Source organism: Rhinoderma darwinii, chromosome 2 (genome assembly GCF_050947455.1).
Source record: "Rhinoderma darwinii isolate aRhiDar2 chromosome 2, aRhiDar2.hap1, whole genome shotgun sequence".
NCBI classification, from domain to species: domain Eukaryota; kingdom Metazoa; phylum Chordata; class Amphibia; order Anura; family Rhinodermatidae; genus Rhinoderma; species Rhinoderma darwinii.
This window is the reverse complement of record NC_134688.1, coordinates 470,635,872-470,658,229: the sequence shown is the minus strand read 5'-3', so window position 1 is coordinate 470,658,229 and position 22,358 is coordinate 470,635,872. Positions and strand designations below refer to the sequence as shown.

The 22,358-nt window shown below is 40.8% G+C and overlaps 1 protein-coding gene across 1 annotated transcript in view; it reads left to right on the top strand.

Annotated features, from left to right (window-relative positions):
* The first annotated feature begins 1,734 nt into the window (after nt 1-1,734).
* LOC142741924 (nectin-1-like) overlaps nt 1,735-22,358 on the top strand; it is an 87,991-nt gene continuing 67,367 nt past the window's right edge. The window contains exon 1 of the mRNA XM_075851246.1: nt 1,735-1,805. Coding sequence (XP_075707361.1) covers nt 1,735-1,805 — 71 coding nt within the window. The remainder of the gene's footprint in view (nt 1,806-22,358) is intronic.

Sequence of the window (22,358 nt, the reverse complement as noted above, 5' to 3'; positions counted from 1 at the left end):
ACAGATCCCATCTCTACCCTCACAAAAAAGGGCATGAATGCCCAGGTGTGGACTCCGGAAGCAGAAGCCGCGTTCAAAACCTTAAAAAAGGCCTTCACGTCAGCCTCTATTCTTCATCATCCTGATGTATCCCTACAGTTTTCGTTAGAGGTGGACCCTTCCTCTGTTGGTGCTGGCGCACTTTTGTTACAGAGAGGCTCGAAAGGCAAGACTGTGGTATGTGGCTACTACTCTAAGCTGTTTTCTCCCACAGAGCGCAACTACTCTATTGGTGATCGGGAGTTAATGGCCATCAAGCTGGCCCTGCAGGAGTGTAGACACCTACTAGAAGGCACAGCTCATCCTATCCTGGTCTTCACGGATCACAAGAACCTGACCTATCTTCAGACGGCTCAACGGCAGAATCCTCGTCAATGCAGGTGGTCGCTGTTCTTTGCCCGGTTCCAGTTCGAACTCCACTACCAACCTGCCAACAAGAATGTGAGGGCCGATGCCTTGTCTAGGTCGTTTGAGACAGATGACACTGTGGAGTCCCCACAGAATATTATTGATCCTTCCTGCATTGTCTCTGTTAACCCTCTGCAAGTTAGAGACACTCCTCCGGGAAGGACTTTTGTACGTCTGGCAGACAGAGGAAGAATCCTTCGCTGGGGTCACAATTCCAAGCTGGCAGGTCACACTGGTGCCCGTAACACCCGAGACCTAATTGCCCATCAGTTCTGGTGGCCCACGCTGCCCAAAGAGGTCATGGACTTTGTCTCCTCCTGTACGCTATGCGCAGAAAATAAAGTTGCCCACTCCAGACCAGCTGGTCTGCTCCAACCACTGCCTGTGCCCGATGCGCCCTGGCAACTTATTGCAATGGACTTTGTCACAGATCTGCCTCTCTCTGCTGGATGCAGTGTGGTCTGGGTGGTGCGGGATCGATTTTCCAAAATGGCTCATTTTGTTCCCCTGACTGGTCTGCCTTCTGCTGCTCGACTGGCCGATCTCTTTGTTCAACACATCTTCCGTCTGCACGGCTTGCCTCTGCACGTTGTCTCGGATTGAGGGGTCCAGTCCACCTTGAAGTTCTGGAGAGCACTCTGTGGTCTCCTCGGTGTACAGTTGGACTTCTCCTCGGCCTACCATCCCCAGTCCAATGGTCAAGTCGAGAGGGTTAACCAGATTATGGAGAACTATCTGCGGCACTTTGTCTCCAATCTGCATGATGACTGGCATAACTAGAGAAAAAAGAGTCCTTAAAGCCATATGTAAAGTACAAAAAACGAATTTTATTACATATAATTTACATATCGAACACTTAATAAAAAACATGGCGAGGTTTTCTAAAAAAGAAGAAATGGCACGTGGGTCACTGGCAAGTAAAATACAATATCAAGTCATATTATGTAACCATGGGGACATAAGTATGACAGTAAATAGCACAGAAGGATACAGGTATGTAGTGTGATGGTAACTAGTAGATAATTGTAACAGCAGCTGCCAGGTACTAATTTTTAAAACCTCACACTACTATAACTGTATCACTCCAAAAGGAGGGAGAGGGGGTTCAAGTCAGAAAACCCTTTCCTCAATTGTATGTATCCTACAGTTGAAACAGCCTCAAAAGAGGTCAAAAGGTTGCTCAAGAGGAAAAAGACATCAAAACTCAATATAATTTAAATGTACTATACACAAATCCCCAAGAGCCGAAAGGAGTACCATCAAGTGTCCCTGCAATACATAAGCAGGATGTACAGAGTGTGCAAAGCTATTCATCTTGGATCCCCAGATAAAGCCAGGAAAGAGTCCACTCACCCATGGTTAGAGCACTAAAGTTCGTGGTCCACGTGCAGGCAAAATCACCACCCCAACGCGCGTTTCGCTGTCTCAGCTTCCTGCATGATGACTGGGTGCAGGTGCTCCCGTGGGCTGAGTTCTCCTATAATAACCATACTAGTGAGTCCACCACCTCCAGTCCGTTCTTCATCGTCAACGGCCAACGTCCTCGAATACCTCTTCCTGTCTCTACTATGTCCAAGGTGCCTGCAGCTGACTCTACCTTCAGAGACTTTCTGCAGATATGGCAACAGACCCGATCTTCTATTCTGCTGGCGGTAGACCGCACGAAGAGAAAGGCAGACACTAGAAGATGAGAGCCTCCCCAGTTTCTTCCAGGTACGAAGATCTGGCTGTCTTCCAGGAATATCCGGCTGAGGGTGCCGTCTTGCAAATTTGCTCCCAGGTTCCTCGGACCCTTCGAGATTCTGCTGCAAATTAATCCTGTGTCTTACAAGCTTCGGCTGCCTCTTACCCTCAAGATCCGTAACTCCTTCCATGTCTCCCTGCTGAAGCCCGTGGTCCTGAACCGCTACTCCAGGACTCCTAGTTCCGCAGTGGCTCCTGGTGGCTCGTCAGGGACTTTCGAAGTGAGGGAGATCCTTGCCACCAAGAAAGTTGGAGGAAGGACATTTTATTTGGTGGATTGGAGGGGATTTGGTACAGAAGAGACGTCTTGGGAGCCAAAGGAGAACATCGATGCCCCTGTCCTCATGAGGAAGTTTCTCTACCGCTTTGGCCTCAAGAAGAGGGGGCATAAGATGGGGGATACTGTAACGTCTATGGCCGCGGCCCGTCGTTCTGACTTACTCTCTAACGGCCGTGGGCATGGACGTGTGAGTTCTCGGCGGCATCTCCCTCCAGAGAGACGCCGGCACTCACTTCCTTGTTCAGAGACTGACTCCCGCAGGAAATCTGCAATTAGCCCAGAATGCTGCTGGACTATAAAATGGGCTCTGCCCTTTTGATCATTGCCCGAGCGTTGTGGTGTACCTAAAGTTTGTCTTGCAAATGGTCTCCCAGTGTTTTCCAGTTCCCAGTGTTACCCGTTCCTGCTGCCTGTACCCTGTATCCCGTGCTACCGTGCCTCTGTGCGGTCCAGAGATGGAGTCGAGTTGTGTCTTCCTCTGCATCCTTTGTGTCACACCCGCCGGGTGTCTGTCTACTGCCGAAGCCTCATCTTTAGCCTGAATCACCGCTACTGTCTACATTGCCCCAGGTACCCTTTCTGGACAATAGACTTAGTAAAATACCTGTTTGGCCAGCTGCTGTCCTGCTACGTGGTACATCCTAGTGGGTCGACCCCCCCCCCCCCCCGCGCCGCGACACGTCTCAATGTTGGAGAAGTTGTAACCATTTGGGATCCATACTTCACATATTTTGGGAATGCCCTTTATTATTAACCTTTTGGCACTCAATTAGCGCACTACTAAATGAGATTACAACTCAAAATATCAACTTCACGCCGGGACTTGGGTTACTACGGCTTGGAATTGATGTTATTCCCAAACAATTCCAAATTGTACTATGTCCTATTTTAATATCTGCCACATCAGCTGTAGCGTTCAGATGGAAAACATGTAACGTCCCGACCATCACAGACATCATTAAAAAAGTCAATACAAACTATCAATATGAATATATTTATGCCTGTAGCATACAAAGACATGACCGGTTCTGTAAAGATCGGAGGTGTTGGAATAACTCTACATATGCCGTACCAGTCCATTTCTAGTGGGAGTTCATACATTGTCTGTTGTATATATCTTTTTTCTTTATGATGACCTGTATACGTTCTTCACAACATTTATTTTATTTATCTTTCTTTTATTATCCATATTATTTTGAATCCCATTTTCTCAAAATGTTAAAACTCATAGGAATTAACTATTTAATTATTATTTGAGACTTTAACTATTTACTTCTACCTGCGAGTAGAACTGTTCACATATATTTTCTGATGCCTCAACTGTTTAATAAAGACATAATGAAACAGATTAGTTAGGAGATAGGGAATTAATAAACTAGTGACACATTTTCTTTAATTTGTCCACATACTTTTGGCCATATAGTTTTTTGCATAAAGGTTTTATGCGCCTGTACACAATAGATGAGGCTGAAACATCTGAACTCAATAATTAGAAGCGGTGTCCACATATTGTGGCCATAGGGTATTTTCACACATACAAAAAGAAGTGGCTGAAAATTACAAGGCTGTTTTTAAGGAAAAACAGCCTCAGATTTCAAGGCGTTTTTGAAGCTAAAAATTAAGTTTTTTTTTTTTTTTACATTTGAAGCCTGGTTTGAGGAACATGCTACTATAGTGTAGACATAGGGGCGGTGTGGTGTAAGTAGTGAGGATGACGTCATCTGGGAGGCTCCGCCCATTCAGTGCGGGCTGGAAGCTGCTAACGTCTATCGGTGCCGACCGGGAGCTTCAGAATGTCGCTCCTGCTATGTGTGTCCTTTATCCTGCAGGTCGGGTACTGTCAGGGTGAGTGAACAACACGTGACCAGAATAACGCTGTATTAACCCTGTAATGCTGTCATCCTCTGCTTTATGTAGCAGAACTGAACTTTTAGGGTATGTTCACACGTAGTCAACAAAAACGTCTGAAAATCCAGAGCTGTTTTCAAGGGAAAACAGACCCTGCTTTTCAGACGTTTTTTTACCAACTCGCATTTTTCGCGGCGTTTTCACGCCGTTTTCGCGGCGTTTTTTACGTCCGTTTTTGGAGCTGTTTTCATTGGAGTCTATGAGAAAACAGCTCCAAAAACGTCCAAAGAAGTGTCCTGCACTTCTTTTTACGAGGCGTAATTTTACGCGTCGTCGTTTGACAGCTGTCAAACGACGACGCGTAAATAACAGGTCGTCTGCACAGTACGTCGGCAAACCCATTCAAATGAATGGGCAGATGTTTGCCGACGTATTGTAGCCCTATTTTCAGACGTAAAACGAGGCAAAATACGCCTCGTATACGTCTGAAATTTGGCCGTGTGAACATACCCTTATGCTAAGATCTAATTTTTGCCTCAGCTGTTATATAGCTTCTCTGCTATTTACTTGTGGGGTTTTTGTTTATCAGAGTTCGATCTATAAATCCCAATTAAAGGGGTTGTCCCTTCTTTAAATATCATTGTTATTGTATAAAGCATAAAAAGTGAATAATGTTTGGTATTGACCTGCTGATGCAGTGACATTTACCTACGTAGTGAGAGACAACCTGGTATTAAAAAAAAAAATGTTTTTTGCGCTATACAATAAAATTGCAAGGGCTCCGGGGGTATTTTTTAAACATTATCAGGCGGCATATTTTAACCCTTTCAGCACACAGCCTGTATTGGCCTTAAAGACGAAGCCAATTTTTTCTAATCTGATATGTGTCACTTTATGTGGTAATAACTTTGGAATACTTTTACCTATCCAAATGATTCTGAGATTTTTTTCTCATGACATATTGTACTTTATGTTAGTGAAACAATTTGGTCGATAAATTCAATATTTATTTGTGAAAAACACCAAAATTTTGAGAAAATTTTGAAACAATTAGCGCTTTTCTGAATTTAAATATGTCTACTTGTAAAACAGAGAGTAATACCACACAAAATAGTCACTATTTCACATATCCCATACATGTACTTTATGTTTGCATCGTGCTTTTGAACATCCCTTTATTTTTCTGCGACGTTACAAGGCTTAGAACTTTAGCAGCGATTTCTCACATATTCAAGAAAATTTCAAAAGGCTATTTTTTCCAGGACCAGTTCAGTTGTGCAGTGGCTCTGAGGATCAGATACAATACAAACACCTATAAATCACCGCATTTAAAAAAATTCACCCCTCAAAGTATTCAAAACAGCATTAAGAAAGTTTCTTAACCCTTTAGGCGTTTCACAAGAATTAAAAATGGAGGTGAATTTTTCAAATTTCATTTTTTTTTGCAGATATTCGTATTTAATCTTTTTTTTCTGAAACACATAGGATTTTACCAGAGAAACGCAAATCAATATTTATTGCCCAGATTCTGCAGCTTTTAGAAATATACCACACGTGGCCCTATTGTCCTAATGGACTGAAGCACAGGCGTCAGAAGCAAAGGAGCACCTAGAGGATCTTGGTTCCTTCTTTTTATTAGAAAATATTTTAGGTAACATGTCAGGTTTGAAGAGGTCTTGTGGGGCCAAAACAGTGGAAAAACACTCCCAAAAAGACACCATTTGGCAAACTACACCCCTCAAGGAATATATCAAGGGGTATAGTGATCATTTTGACCCCACAGTTTTTTTGCTGGATTTAGTGGAATGAGGCAGTGAAAATTAAAATCTACATTTTTTCCAATAAAACGTGGACATTTTCAATTTTTACAAGGCATAAAGGACAAAAAACACCCCAACATTTGAAAAACGATTTCTCCCGAGTAAAACAATACCCCATCTGTGCTAATAAACTGCTGTTTGGACACACGGCAGGGCTTAGAAGGGAAGGAGCATCATTTGGCTTTCGGAGCTCAAGTTTTGCTGGAATGGTTTTCGGGCATCATTTGCAAAGCCCCTGTGGAACCAAAACAGTGAAAAACCCCCAAAAGTGACCCCATTTTTGAAACTACACCCCTCAAGGAATTTGTCGAGGGGTATAGTAAGCATTTTTACCCCACCGGTTTTTTGCTGACTTTAGTGGAATTAGGCTATGAAAATGAAAAGCTAAATTTTTTTCTAATAAAATGTAGTTTTAGCTCAGATTTTTCAATTTTCACAATGAATAAAGGAGAAAAAGTACCCCAAAATTTGTAAAGCAACCTCTTCTGAGCTCAGGAATACCCCATATGTGGCAATAAATTGCTGTTTGGACCCACGGCAGGGCTTAGAAGGGAAGGAGCACCATTTGGCTTTTGTAGCTCAAATTTTGCTGGTATGGTTTGTGGTGCCATGTCACATTTGCAAAGCCCCTGCGGGACCAAATCAGTGGAAACCACCCAAAAGTGACCCCATTTAATAAACTCCACCCCTGAAGAAATTTATCGAGGGGTATAGAGAGCATGTTAACCCCACAGTTTTTTTGCCGAATTTAGTAGAATTAGGCCATGAAATTAAAAAGCTAAGTTTTTTCCGATAAAACGTGAACATTTTAAATATTTACAAGGAATAAAGCAAGAAAAGGCACCCCAACATTTGAAAAGCAATTTTTCCTGATTACGGCAATACCTCATAAGTGGACATAAACTGCTGTTTGGACACACTGCAAGCCTCAAAAGGGAAGGAGCACCATTTGGAATTCAAATTTAGCTGGAATGGTTTTCAGGTGCCATGTCACATTTCAAAAGCCCATGCGGGGCCAAAACGGTAGGAGCCCCCCAAAAGTGACCCAATTTAGGAAACTACACACCCTAAGGAATCTATCTAGTGGTATATTGAGCATTTAGACCCCACAGCTCTTTTGCAGAATTTATTGGAATTAGACCGTAAAAATTAATATAAACATTTTTTCCACTAAAAAGTTTTTTTTTTTTTTCATTTTTACAAGGAATAAAGGAGAAAAAGACCCACAACAGTTGTAAAGCAATCTCTCCTGAGTACGGCAATACCCAATATGTGGTCATAAACTGCTATTTGGACACACAGCAAGCAAAATTGTTTTTCTGACACCATGTTGAATTGAGCTAAGGCACGAGTACAATGGAAACCCCCAAAAATGTACCTCATTTTGAAAACTACAATTCTGAAAAAATTTATCTAGAGGTATTGTAAGCATTTTGACCCTGCAAGTGTTTTACAGAAATTAGTGCACAGTGAATGTTGCAGATCGAAAATTGCAATTTTTCCACGGATATGCCATTTCAGTGACCAATATGTTGTGCCCAGCTCGAGCCACTGGAGACACCCCATAAATTGTTAAGCGGGTTCTCCACAATATAGGAATACCCCATATGTGGTCATAAACTGCTGTTTGGGCACACTGTCAGGCTCAGAAGGACCGCCATTTGGCTTTTGGAGCGCAGATTTTGCTTGGTAGTAGTTTTGTTTTTGGTTTTACTGGTATTTCAGCTTATAATGTGGGGGCGTATGTAATCTATGCGGAGTACATCAGGGTATATGTAATCTGTGCGGTGTACATCAGGGTATATGTAAGGTGTGAGGAGTACATCAGGGTATATGTAAGCTGTGCCGAGTACATCAGGGTATATGTAATCTGTGCGGAGTACATCAGGGTATATGTAATCTGTGCGGAGTACATCAGGGTATATGTAATCTGTGAGGAGTACATCAGGATATATGTAATCTGTGCGGAGTACATCAGGATATATGTAATCTGTGCGGAGTACATCAGGGTATATGTAATATGTGAGGAGTACATCAGGGTATATGTAATCTGTGCGGAGTACATCAGGGTATATGTAATATGTGAGGAGTACATCAGGGTATATGTAATATGTGCGGAGTACATCAGGGTATATGTAATATGTGAGGAGTACATCAGGGTATATGTAATCTGTGCGGAGTACATAAGGGTATATGTAATCTGTGCGGAGTATATCAGGGTATATGTAAGCTGTGCGGAGTACATCAGGGTATATGTAATCTGTGCGGAGTATATCAGGGTATATGTAAGCTGTGCGGAGTACATCAGGGTATATGTAATCTGTGCGGTCTACATCAGGATATATGTAATATGTGAGGAGTACATCAGAGTATATGTAATATGTGAGGAGTACATCAGGGTATATGTAATATGTGAGGAGTACATCAGGGTATATGTAATATGTGAGGAGTACATCAGGGTATATGTAATATGTGAGGAGTACATCAGGGTATATGTAATCTGTGAGGAGTACATCACGGTATATGTAATATGTGAGGAGTACATCAGGGTATATGTAAACTGTGAGGAGTACATCAGGGTATATGTAATATGTGAGGAGTACATCAGGGTATATGTAATATGTGAGGAGTACATCAGGGTATATGTAATATGTGAGGAGTACATCAGGGTGTATATGTAATATGTCAGGAGTACATCAGGGTATATATAAGCTGTGAGGAGTACATCAGGGTATATGTAATATGTGAGGAGTACATCAGGGTATATGTAATATGTGAGGAGTACATCAGGGTATATGTAATCTGTGAGGAGTACATCAGGGTATATGTAATATGTGAGGAGTACATCAGGGTATATGTAATCTGTGAGGAGTACATCAGGGTATATGTAATCTGTGCGGAGTACATCAGGGTATATGTAATATGTGAGGAGTACATCAGGGTATATGTAATCTGTGCGGAGTACATCAGGGTATATGTAATATGTGAGGAGTACATCAGGGTATATGTAATATGTGCGGAGTACATCAGGGTATATGTAATATGTGAGGAGTACATCAGGGTATATGTAATCTGTGCGGAGTACATAAGGGTATATGTAATCTGTGCGGAGTATATCAGGGTATATGTAAGCTGTGCGGAGTACATCAGGGTATATGTAATCTGTGCGGAGTATATCAGGGTATATGTAAGCTGTGCGGAGTACATCAGGGTATATGTAATCTGTGCGGACTACATCAGGATATATGTAATATGTGAGGAGTACATCAGAGTATATGTAATATGTGAGGAGTACATCAGGGTATATGTAATATGTGAGGAGTACATCAGGGTATATGTAATATGTGAGGAGTACATCAGGGTATATGTAATATGTGAGGAGTACATCAGGGTATATGTAATCTGTGAGGAGTACATCACGGTATATGTAATATGTGAGGAGTACATCAGGGTATATGTAAACTGTGAGGAGTACATCAGGGTATATGTAATATGTGAGGAGTACATCAGGGTATATGTAATATGTGAGGAGTACATCAGGGTATATGTAATATGTGAGGAGTACATCAGGGTGTATATGTAATATGTCAGGAGTACATCAGGGTATATATAAGCTGTGAGGAGTACATCAGGGTATATGTAATATGTGAGGAGTACATCAGGGTATATGTAATATGTGAGGAGTACATCAGGGTATATGTAATCTGTGAGGAGTACATCAGGGTATATGTAATATGTGAGGAGTACATCAGGGTATATGTAATCTGTGAGGAGTACATCAGGGTATATGTAATATGTGAGGAGTACATCAGGGTATATGTAATCTGTGAGGAGTACATCAGGGTATATGTAATATGTGAGGAGTACATCAGGGTATATGTAATATGTGAGGAGTACATCAGGGTATATGTAATGTGTGCGGAGTACATCAGGGTATATGTAATCTGTGCGGAGTACATCAGGGTATATGTAATCTGTGAGGAGTACATCAGGGTATATGTAATATGTGAGGAGTACATCAGGGTATATGTAATCTGTGTGGAGTACATCAGGGTATATGTAATGTGTGCGGAGTACATCAGGGTATATGTAATCTGTGCGGAGTACATCAGGGTATATGTAATATTTGAGGAGTACATCAGGATATATGTAATATGTGTGGAGTACATCAGGGTATATGTAAGCTGTGCGGAGTACATCAGGGTATATGTAATATGTGCGGAGTACATCAGGGTATATGTAATCTGTGAGGAGTACATCAGGGTATATGTAATATGTGAGGAGTACATCAGGGTATATGTAATCTGTGAGGAGTACATCAGGGTATATGTAATATGTGAGGAGTACATCAGGGTATATGTAATCTGTGAGGAGTACATCAGGGTATATGTAATATGTGAGGAGTACATCAGAGTATATGCAATATGTGAGGAGCACATCAGGGTATATGTAAGCTGTGCGGAGTACATCAGGGTATATGTAAGCTGTGCGGAGTACATCAGGGTATATGTAATATGTGAGGAGTACATCAGGATACATATAATATGTTAGGAGTACATCAGGATACATGTAATATGTGAGGAGTACATCAGGGTATATGTAATCTGTGAGGAGTACATCAGGATATATGTAATATGTGAGGAGTACATCAGGATATATGTAATATGTGAGGAGTACATCAGGATATATGTAAGATGTGAGGAGTACATCAGGGTATATATAATATGTGAGGAGAACATCAGGGTATATGTAATCTGTGAGGAGTACATCAGGGTATATGTAATATGTGAGGAGTACATCAGGGTATATGTAATATGTGAGGAGTACATCAGGGTATATGTAATCTGTGAGGAGTACATCAGGATATATGTAATATGTGAGGAGTACATCAGGGTATATGTAATGTGTGCGGAGTACATCAGGATATATGTAATCTGTGCGGAGTACATCAGGGTATATGTAATATGTGAGGAGTACATCAGGGTATATGTAATATGTGAGGAGTACATCAGGGTATATGTAATCTGTGAGGAGTACATCAGGATATATGTAATATGTGAGGAGTACATCAGGGTATATGTAATCTGTGCGGAGTACATCAGGGTATATGTAATATGTGAGGAGTACATCAGGGTATATGTAATCTGTGCGGAGTACATCAGGGTATATGTAATATGTGAGGAGTACATCAGGGTATATGTAATATGTGAGGAGTACATCAGGGTATATGTAATATGTGAGGAGTACATCAGGGTATATGTAATCTGTGCGGAGTATATCAGGGTATATGTAAGCTGTGCGGAGTACATCAGGGTATATGTAATCTGTGCGGACTACATCAGGATATATGTAATATGTGAGGAGTACATCAGGGTATATGTAATATGTGAGGAGTACATCAGGGTACATGTAATATGTGAGGAGTACATCAGGGTATATGTAATATGTGAGGAGTACATCAGGGTATATGTAATATGTGAGGAGTACATCAGGGTATATGTAATATGTGAGGAGTACATCAGGGTATATGTAATATGTGAGGAATACATCAGGGTGTATATATAATATGTCAGGAGTACATCAGGGTATATATAAGCTGTGAGGAGTACATCAGGGTATATGTAATATGTGAGGAGTACATCAGGGTATATGTAATATGTGAGGAGTACATCAGGGTATATGTAATCTGTGAGGAGTACATCAGGGTATATGTAATATGTGAGGAGTATATCAGGGTATATGTAATATGTGAGGAGTACATCAGGGTATATGTAATATGTGAGGAGTACATCAGGGTATATGTAATCTGTGAGGAGTACATCAGGGTATATGTAATATGTGAGGAGTACATCAGGGTATATGTAATCTGTGTGGAGTACATCAGGGTATATGTAATGTGTGCGGAGTACATCAGGGTATATGTAATCTGTGCGGAGTACATCAGGGTATATGTAATATGTGAGGAGTACATCAGGATATATGTAATATGTGTGGAGTACATCAGGGTATATGTAAGCTGTGCGGAGTACATCAGGGTATATGTAATATGTGCGGAGTACATCAGGGTATATGTAATCTGTGAGGAGTACATCAGGGTATATGTAATATGTGAGGAGTACATCAGGGTATATGTAATCTGTGAGGAGTACATCAGGGTATATGTAATATGTGAGGAGTACATCAGGGTATATGTAATATGTGAGGAGTACATCAGAGTATATGTAATATGTGAGGAGCACATCAGGGTATATGTAAGCTGTGCGGAGTACATCAGGGTATATGTAAGCTGTGCGGAGTACATCAGGGTATATGTAATATGTGAGGAGTACATCAGGATACATATAATATGTTAGGAGTACATCAGGATACATGTAATATGTGAGGAGTACATCAGGGTATATGTAATCTGTGAGGAGTACATCAGGATATATGTAATATGTGAGGAGTACATCAGGGTATATATAATCTGTGCGGAGTACATCAGGATATATGTAAGATGTGAGGAGTACATCAGGGTATATATAATATGTGAGGAGAACATCAGGGTATATGTAATCTGTGAGGAGTACATCAGGGTATATGTAATATGTGAGGAGTACATCAGGGTATATGTAATATGTGAGGAATACATCAGGGTATATGTAATCTGTGAGGAGTACATCAGGGTATATGTAATATGTGAGGAGTACATCAGGGTATATGTAATGTGTGCGGAGTACATCAGGATATATGTAATCTGTGCGGAGTACATCAGGGTATATGTAATATGTGAAGAGTACATCAGGGTATATGTAATATGTGAGGAGTACATCAGGGTATATGTAATCTGTGAGGAGTACATCAGGATATATGTAATATGTGAGGAGTACATCAGGATATATGTAATATGTGTGGAGTACATCAGGGTATATGTAAGCTGGGCGGAGTACATCAGGATATATGTAATGTGTGCGGAGTACATCAGGATATATGTAATATGTGCGGAGTACATTAGGGTATATGTAATCTGTGAGGAGTACATCAGGGTATATGTAATATGTGAGGAGTACATCAGGGTATATGTAATATGTGAGGAGTACATCAGGGTATATGTAATATGTGAGGAGCACATCAGGGTATATGTAAACTGTGTGGAGTACATCAGGGTATATGTAAGCTGTGTTGAGTACATCAGGGCATATGTAATATGTGCGGAGTACATCAGAGTATATGTAATATGTGCGGAGTACATCAGGATATATGTAAACTGTGAGGGGTACATCAGGGTATATGTAATATGTGCGGAGTACATCAGGGTATATGTAAACTGGGCGGAGTACATCAGGGTATATGTAATCTGTGAGGGGTACATCAGGGTATATGTAATCTGTGAGGAGTACATCAGGGTATATGTAATCTGTGAGGAGTACATCAGGATATATGTAATATGTGAGGAGTACATCAGGATACATGTAATATGTGAGGAGTACATCAGGATACATGTAATATGTGAGGAGTACATCAGGGTATATGTAATCTGTGAGGAGTACATCACGATATATGTAATATGTGAGGAGTACATCAGGGTATATATAATCTGTGCGGAGTACATCAGGATATATGTAAGATGTGAGGAGTACATCAGGTTATATATAATATGTGAGGAGAACATCAGGGTATATGTAATCTGTGAGGAGTACTTCAGGGTATATGTAATATGTGAGGAGTACATCAGGGTATATGTAATATGTGAGGAGAACATCAGGGTATATGTAATCTGTGAGGAGAACATCAGGGTATATGTAATCTGTGAGGAGTACATCAGGGTATATGTAATCTGTGAGGAGTACATCAGGATATATGTAATATGTGAGGAGTACATCAGGGTATATGTAATATGTGCGGAGTACATCAGGGTATATGTAATATGTGAGGAGTACATCAGGGTATATGTAAACTGCGGAGTACATCAGGGTATATGTAATATGTGAGGAGTACATCAGGGTATATGTAATCTGTGCGGAGTACATCAGGGTATATGTAAACTGCGGAGTACATCAGGGTATATGTAATATGTGTGGAGTACATCAGGGTATATGTAATCTGTGAGGAGTACATCAGGGTATATGTAAACTGCGGAGTACATCAGGGTATATGTAATATGTGAGGAGTACATCAGGGTATATGTAATCTGTGCGGAGTACATCAGGGTATATGTAATCTGTGAGGAGTACATCAGGGTATATGTAATATGTGAGGAGTACATCAGGGTATATGTAAACTGTGCGGAGTACATCAGGGCATATGTAATCTGTGAGGAGAACATCAGGGTATATGTAATCTGTGCAGAGTACATCAGGGTATATGTAATATGTGTGGAGTACATCAGGGGATATGTAATATGTGAGGAGTACATCAGGGTATATGTAATATGTGAGGAGTACATCAGGGTATACGTAAGCTGTGCGGACTACATCAGGATATATGTAATATGTGAGGAGTACATCAGGGTATATGTAATCTGTGAGGAGTACATCACGATATATGTAATATGTGAGGAGTACATCAGGGTATATATAATCTGTGCGGAGTACATCAGGATATATGTAAGATGTGAGGAGTACATCAGGGTATATATAATATGTGAGGAGAACATCAGGGTATATGTAATCTGTGAGGAGTACTCCAGGGTATATGTAATATGTGAGGAGTACATCAGGGTATATGTAATATGTGAGGAGAACATCAGGGTATATGTAATCTGTGAGGAGAACATCAGGGTATATGTAATCTGTGAGGAGTACATCAGGGTATATGTAATCTGTGAGGAGTACATCAGGATATATGTAATATGTGAGGAGTACATCAGGGTATATGTAATATGTGCGGAGTACATCAGGGTATATGTAATATGTGAGGAGTACATCAGGGTATATGTAAACTGCGGAGTACATCAGGGTATATGTAATATGTGAGGAGTACATCAGGGTATATGTAATCTGTGCGGAGTACATCAGGGTATATGTAAACTGCGGAGTACATCAGGGTATATGTAATATGTGAGGAGAACATCAGGGTATATGTAATCTGTGAGGAGAACATCAGGGTATATGTAATCTGTGAGGAGTACATCAGGGTATATGTAATATGTGAGGAGTACATCAGGGTATATGTAATATGTGCGGAGTACATCAGGGTATATGTAATATGTGCGGAGTACATCAGGGTATATGTAATCTGTGAGGAGTACATCAGGGTATATGTAAACTGCGGAGTACATCAGGGTATATGTAATATGTGAGGAGTACATCAGGGTATATGTAATCTGTGCGGAGTACATCAGGGTATATGTAAACTGCGGAGTACATCAGGGTATATGTAATATGTGAGGAGTACATCAGGGTATATGTAATCTGTGAGGAGTACATCAGGGTATATGTAAACTGCGGAGTACATCAGGGTATATGTAATATGTGAGGAGTACATCAGGGTATATGTAATCTGTGCGGAGTACATCAGGGTATATGTAATCTGTGAGGAGTACATCAGGGTATATGTAATATGTGAGGAGTACATCAGGGTATATGTAAGCTGTGCGGAGTACATCAGGGCATATGTAATCTGTGAGGAGAACATCAGGGTATATGTAATCTGTGCAGAGTACATCAGGGTATATGTAATATGTGTGGAGTACATCAGGGGATATGTAATATGTGAGGAGTACATCAGGGTATATGTAATATGTGAGGAGTACATCAGGGTATATGTAAGCTGTGCGGACTACATCAGGATATATGTAATATGTGAGGAGTACATCAGGGTATATGTAATATGTGAGGAGTACATCAGGGTATATGTAAGCTGTGCGGAGTACATCAGGATATATGTAATATGTGAGGAGTACATCAGGGTATATGTAATATGTGAGGAGTACATCAGGGTATATGTAATATGTGAGGAGTACATCAGGGTATATGTAATATGTGAGGAGTACATCAGGGTATATATAATATGTGAGGAGAACATCAGGATATATGTAATGTGTGCGGAGTACATCAGGATATATGTAATATGTGCGGAGTACATCAGGGTATATGTAATATGTGAGGAGTACATCAGGGTATATGTAATCTGTGAGGAGTACATCAGGGTATATGTAATATGTGAGGAGTACATCAGGGTATATGTAATGTGTGCGGAGTACATCAGGATATATGTAATCTGTGCGGAGTACATCAGGATATATGTAATGTGTGCGGAGTACATCAGGATATATGTAATATGTGTGGAGTACATCAGGGTATATGTAATCTGTGAGGAGTACATCAGGGTATATGTAATATGTGAGGAGTACATCAGGGTATATGTAATATGTGAGGAGTACATCAGGGTATATGTAATCTGTGAGGAGTACATCAGGGTATATGTAATATGTGAGGAGTACATCAGGGTATATGTAATGTGTGCCGAGTACATCAGGATATATGTAATCTGTGCGGAGTACATCAGGGTATATGTAATATGTGAGGAGTACATCAGGGTATATGTAATATGTGAGGAGTACATCAGGGTATATGTAAGCTGTGCGGAGTACATCAGGATATATGTAAGATGTGAGGAGTACATCAGGGTATATGTAATATGTGAGGAGAACATCAGGGTATATGTAATCTGTGAGGAGAACATCAGGGTATATGTAATCTGTGAGGAGTACATCAGGGTATATGTAATATGTGAGGAGTACTTCAGGGTATATGTAATATGTGAGGAGTACATCAGGGTATATGTAATATGTGAGGAGAACATCAGGGTATATGTAATCTGTGAGGAGAACATCAGGGTATATGTAATCTGTGAGGAGTACATCAGGGTATATGTAATCTGTGAGGAGTACATCAGGATATATGTAATATGTGAGGAGTACATCAGGGTATATGTAATATGTGCGGAGTACATCAGGGTATATGTAATATGTGAGGAGTACATCAGGGTATATGTAAACTGCGGAGTACATCAGGGTATATGTAATATGTGAGGAGTACATCAGGGTATATGTAATCTGTGCGGAGTACATCAGGGTATATGTAAACTGCGGAGTACATCAGGGTATATGTAATATGTGAGGAGAACATCAGGGTATATGTAATCTGTGAGGAGAACATCAGGGTATATGTAATCTGTGAGGAGTACATCAGGGTATATGTAATCTGTGAGGAGTACATCAGGATATATGTAATATGTGAGGAGTACATCAGGGTATATGTAATATGTGCGGAGTACATCAGGGTATATGTAATCTGTGAGGAGTACATCAGGGTATATGTAAACTGCGGAGTACATCAGGGTATATGTAATATGTGAGGAGTACATCAGGGTATATGTAATCTGTGCAGAGTACATCAGGGTATATGTAAACTGCGGAGTACATCAGGGTATATGTAATCTGTGAGGAGAACATCAGGGTATATGTAATCTGTGAGGAGTACATCAGGGTATATGTAATCTGTGAGGAGTACATTAGGATATATGTAATATGTGAGGAGTACATCAGGGTATATGTAATATGTGCGGAGTACATCAGGGTATATGTAATCTGTGAGGAGTACATCAGGGTATATGTAAACTGCGGAGTACATCAGGGTATATGTAATATGTGAGGAGTACATCAGGGTATATGTAATCTGTGCAGAGTACATCAGGGTATATGTAAACTGCGGAGTACATCAGGGTATATGTAATATGTGAGGAGTACATCAGGGTATATGTAATCTGTGAGGAGTACATCAGGGTATATGTAAACTGCGGAGTACATCAGGGTATATGTAATATGTGAGGAGTACATCAGGGTATATGTAATCTGTGCGGAGTACATCAGGGTATATGTAATCTGTGAGGAGTACATCAGGGTATATGTAATATGTGAGGAGTACATCAGGGTATATGTAAGCTGTGCGGAGTACATCAGGGCATATGTAATCTGTGAGGAGAACATCAGGGTATATGTAATCTGTGCAGAGTACATCAGGGTATATGTAATATGTGTGGAGTACATCAGGGGATATGTAATATGTGAGGAGTACATCAGGGTATATGTAATATGTGCGGAGTACATCAGGGTATATGTAATCTGTGAGGAGTACATCAGGGTATATGTAATATGTGCGGAGTACATCAGGGTATATGTAATATGTAATATGTGAGGAGTACATCAGGGTATATGTAATCTGTGAGGAGTACATCAGGGTATATGTAAGCTGTGCGGAGTACATCAGGGTATATGTAATATGTGAGGAGTACATCAGGGTATATGTAATATGTGAGCAGTACATAAGGGGACATGTAATATGTGAGGAGTACATCAGGATATATGTAATATGTGAGGAGTACATCAGGGTATATGTAAGCTGTGAGGAGTACATCAGGGTATATGTAAGCTGTGAGGAGTACATCAGGATATATGTAATATGTGAGGAGTACATCAGGGTATATGTAATATGTGAGGAGTACATCAGGGAATATGTAATATGTGAGGAGTACATTAGGGCATATGTAATATGTGAGGAGTATATCAGGGTATATGTAATCTGTGCGGAGTACATCAGGATATATGTAATATGTGAGGAGTACATCAGGGTATATGTAATATGTGAGGAGTACATCAGGGTATATGTAATATGTGAGGAGTACATCAGGGTATATGTAATCTGTGCGGAGTACATCAGGGTATATGTAAGCTGTGAGGAGAACATCAGGGTATATGTAAGCTGTGAGGAGTACATCAGGGTATATGTAAGCTGTGAGGAGTACATCAGGGTATATGTAAGCTGTGAGGAGTACATCAGGGTATATGTAAGCTGGGCGGAGTACATCAGGGTATATGTAATATGTGAGGAGTACATCAGGGTATACGTAATATGTGAGGAGTACATCAGGGTATATGTAATATGTGAGGAGTACATCAGGGTATATGTAAACTGTGTGGAGAACATCAGGGTATATGTAATATGTGCGGAGTACATCAGGGTACATGTAATATGTGAGGAGTACATCAGGGTATATGTAAGCTGTGCGGAGTACATCAGGGTATATGTAATCTGTGCAGAGTACATCAGGGTATATGTAATATGTGTGGAGTACATCAGGGGATATGTAATATGTGAGGAGTACATCAGGGTATATGTAATATGTGCGGAGTACATCAGGGTATATGTAATATGTGAGGAGTACATCAGGGTATACGTAATATGTGAGGAGTACATCAGGGTATATGTAATATGTGAGGAGTACATCAGGGTATATGTAAACTGTGTGGAGAACATCAGGGTATATGTAATATGTGCGGAGTACATCAGGGTACATGTAATATGTGAGGAGTATATCAGGGTATATGTAATCTGTGAGGAGAACATCAGGGTATATGTAATCTGTGCAGAGTACATCAGGGTATATGTAATATGTGTGGAGTACATCAGGGGATATGTAATATGTGAGGAGTACATCAGGGTATATGTAATATGTGCGGAGTACATCAGGGTATATGTAATCTGTGAGGAGTACATCAGGATATATGTAATATGTGAGGAGTACATCAGGGTATATGTAATATGTGAGGAGTACATCAGGGTATATGTAATATGTGAGGAGTACATCAGGGTATATGTAATATGTGAGGAGTACATCAGGGTATATGTAATATGTGAGGAGTACATCAGGGTATATGTAATCTGTGAGGAGTACATCAGGGTACATGTAAGCTGTGCGGAGTACATCAGGATATATGTAATATGTGAGGAGTACATCAGGGTATATGTAATATGTGAGGAGTACATCAGGGTATATGTAATATGTGAGGAGTACATCAGGGTATATGTAATCTGTGAGGAGTACATCAGGGTATATGTAATATGTGAGGAGTACATCAGGGAATATGTAAGCTGGGCGGAGTACATCAGGATATATGTAATCTGTGAGGAGTACATCAGGATATATGTAATATGTGAGGAGTACATCAGTGTATATGTAATCTGTGCGGAGTACATCAGGGTATATGTAATATGTGAGGAGTACATCAGGGTATATGTAATATGTGAGGAGTACATCAGGGTATATGTAATCTGTGAGGAGTACATCAGGGTATATGTAATCTGTGAGGAGTACATCAGGGTATATGTAATATGTGAGGAGTACATCAGGGTATATGTAATATGTGAGGAGTATATCAGGGTATATGTAATATGTGAGGAGTACATCAGGATATATGTAATATGTGAGGAGTACATCAGGGTATATGTAATATGTGAGGAGTACATCAGGGTATATGTAACATGTGAGGAGTACATCAGGGTATATGTAATATGTGAGGAGTACATCAGGGTATATGTAATCTGTGAGGAGTACATCAGGGTATATGTAAACTGCGGAGTACATCAGGGTATATGTAATATGTGAGGAGTACATCAGGGTATATGTAATCTGTGCAGAGTACATCAGGGTATATGTAAGCTGTGCGGGTACATCAGGGTATATGTAATATGTGCGGAGTACATCAGGGTATATGTAATCTGTGAGGAGTACATCAGGGTATATGTAATATTTGCGGAGTACATCAGGGTATATGTAATATGTGAGGAGTACATCAGGGTATATGTAATCTGTGAGGAGTACATCAGGGTATATGTAAGCTGTGCGGAGTACATCAGGGTATATGTAATATGTGAGGAGTACATCAGGGTATATGTAATATGTGAGGAGTACATCAGGGTACATGTAATATGTGAGGAGTACATCAGGGTATATGTAATATGTGCGGAGTACATCAGGGTACATGTAATATGTGAGGAGTACATCAGGGTATATGTAATATGTGAGGAGTACATCAGGGCATATGTAATATGTGAGGAGTATATCAGGGTATATGTAATCTGTGCGGAGTACATCAGGGTATATGTAAGCTGTGAGGAGTACATCAGGGTATATGTAATATGTGAGGAGTACATCAGGGTATATTTAAACTGTGCAGAGTACCTCAGGGTCAGTGGCGGATTATCATATGGGCGTTTCGGGCGGCCGCCCGGGGCCCGAGGCTCCCAGGGGGCCCATGGCAGCCCGAAACGCACATTATCCCCTAAATCTATTCAGCGCGCTAGCGCTGCTAACGGCCGAAGATGGGGAGGAGCAGGGAATTCGCCGGGATCCAGGGGTAGGACACGCCTCCCTGACAGTGCGGGCCGCCGCCATTGAGTAACAGAACAGCGACGGACGGCTGTTCTGTTACTCCAAAGCAGCAAGAGAAGAGCCGGCGGGCGGTCACCGGCGCTGAGGTCAGCACAGGATTATCCTCCTGCCCAACTGGTTCCCGACCGCTGGCTGTATTTTTACGGCCAGCGGTCAGGGACGGGTGCTTAAAACCCGAGCCATAGACTTTCTACGGCTCGGGTTTTAACTTGCTGCCCGCGCGATCGGGCAGCTGAATGTCGGGTCTCCGGCTGTCAGTGACTGCCGGGGACCCTGAGGAGAAGACAGAAGCAGCTTTCGCTGCTTCTGTCTTCTCCGATGTCTTCTTACACAGCGTTCAATGAACGCTGTGTACAGGAATAGAGACAGCAGCAGCGGCGCTGTCTCTATTCCTCCCGGTGATCATGTGACAGGTCACATGATCGCCGGGTGCCGTTAGTGGCAGACTGTTGCTGGGTCTTACTAGACCCAGCACAGCCCTATTAGTGACAATCGTCACTGTGAGAGGGCTGATTTCCCTGCTGTGCAGCTCCAGTTACAGTGGAAAAACATGGTGTAAAACAAAGAGAAAGTAGATATAAAGTTCCCCAAAGGTCTTTTTTGACCTTTGAGGATCAGAACATAGTAATAAAAAAATAGTAAAGTGCAAAAAAAAATAATAATAATAAATACACATAAAATACCCACCCCAAAAAAAACGTTCCCCCCCGCCAATCATTGTTGTAACGCTAGCGCTGACCCAATTACCCTAATATAGACATGTAATATATTAAAATTTACGGTAGACAATGACGATCACAGATAAAAGGTCTATTTTAGGGTAAAACAATGTTATTACCAAAAAAAAATAGCTGAAACGTAAAAAAGCTTATTTTTTTACTATTATTTTCAAACTTTATGAATAAAAATTCTAAAATGGCAAAAAATGTGTGCATAAAAACGATAAAAAACGAAACCTGCATTGTCTACGGAAAAAATGTCGCAAAAATAACGTCGGTTTTATTTTT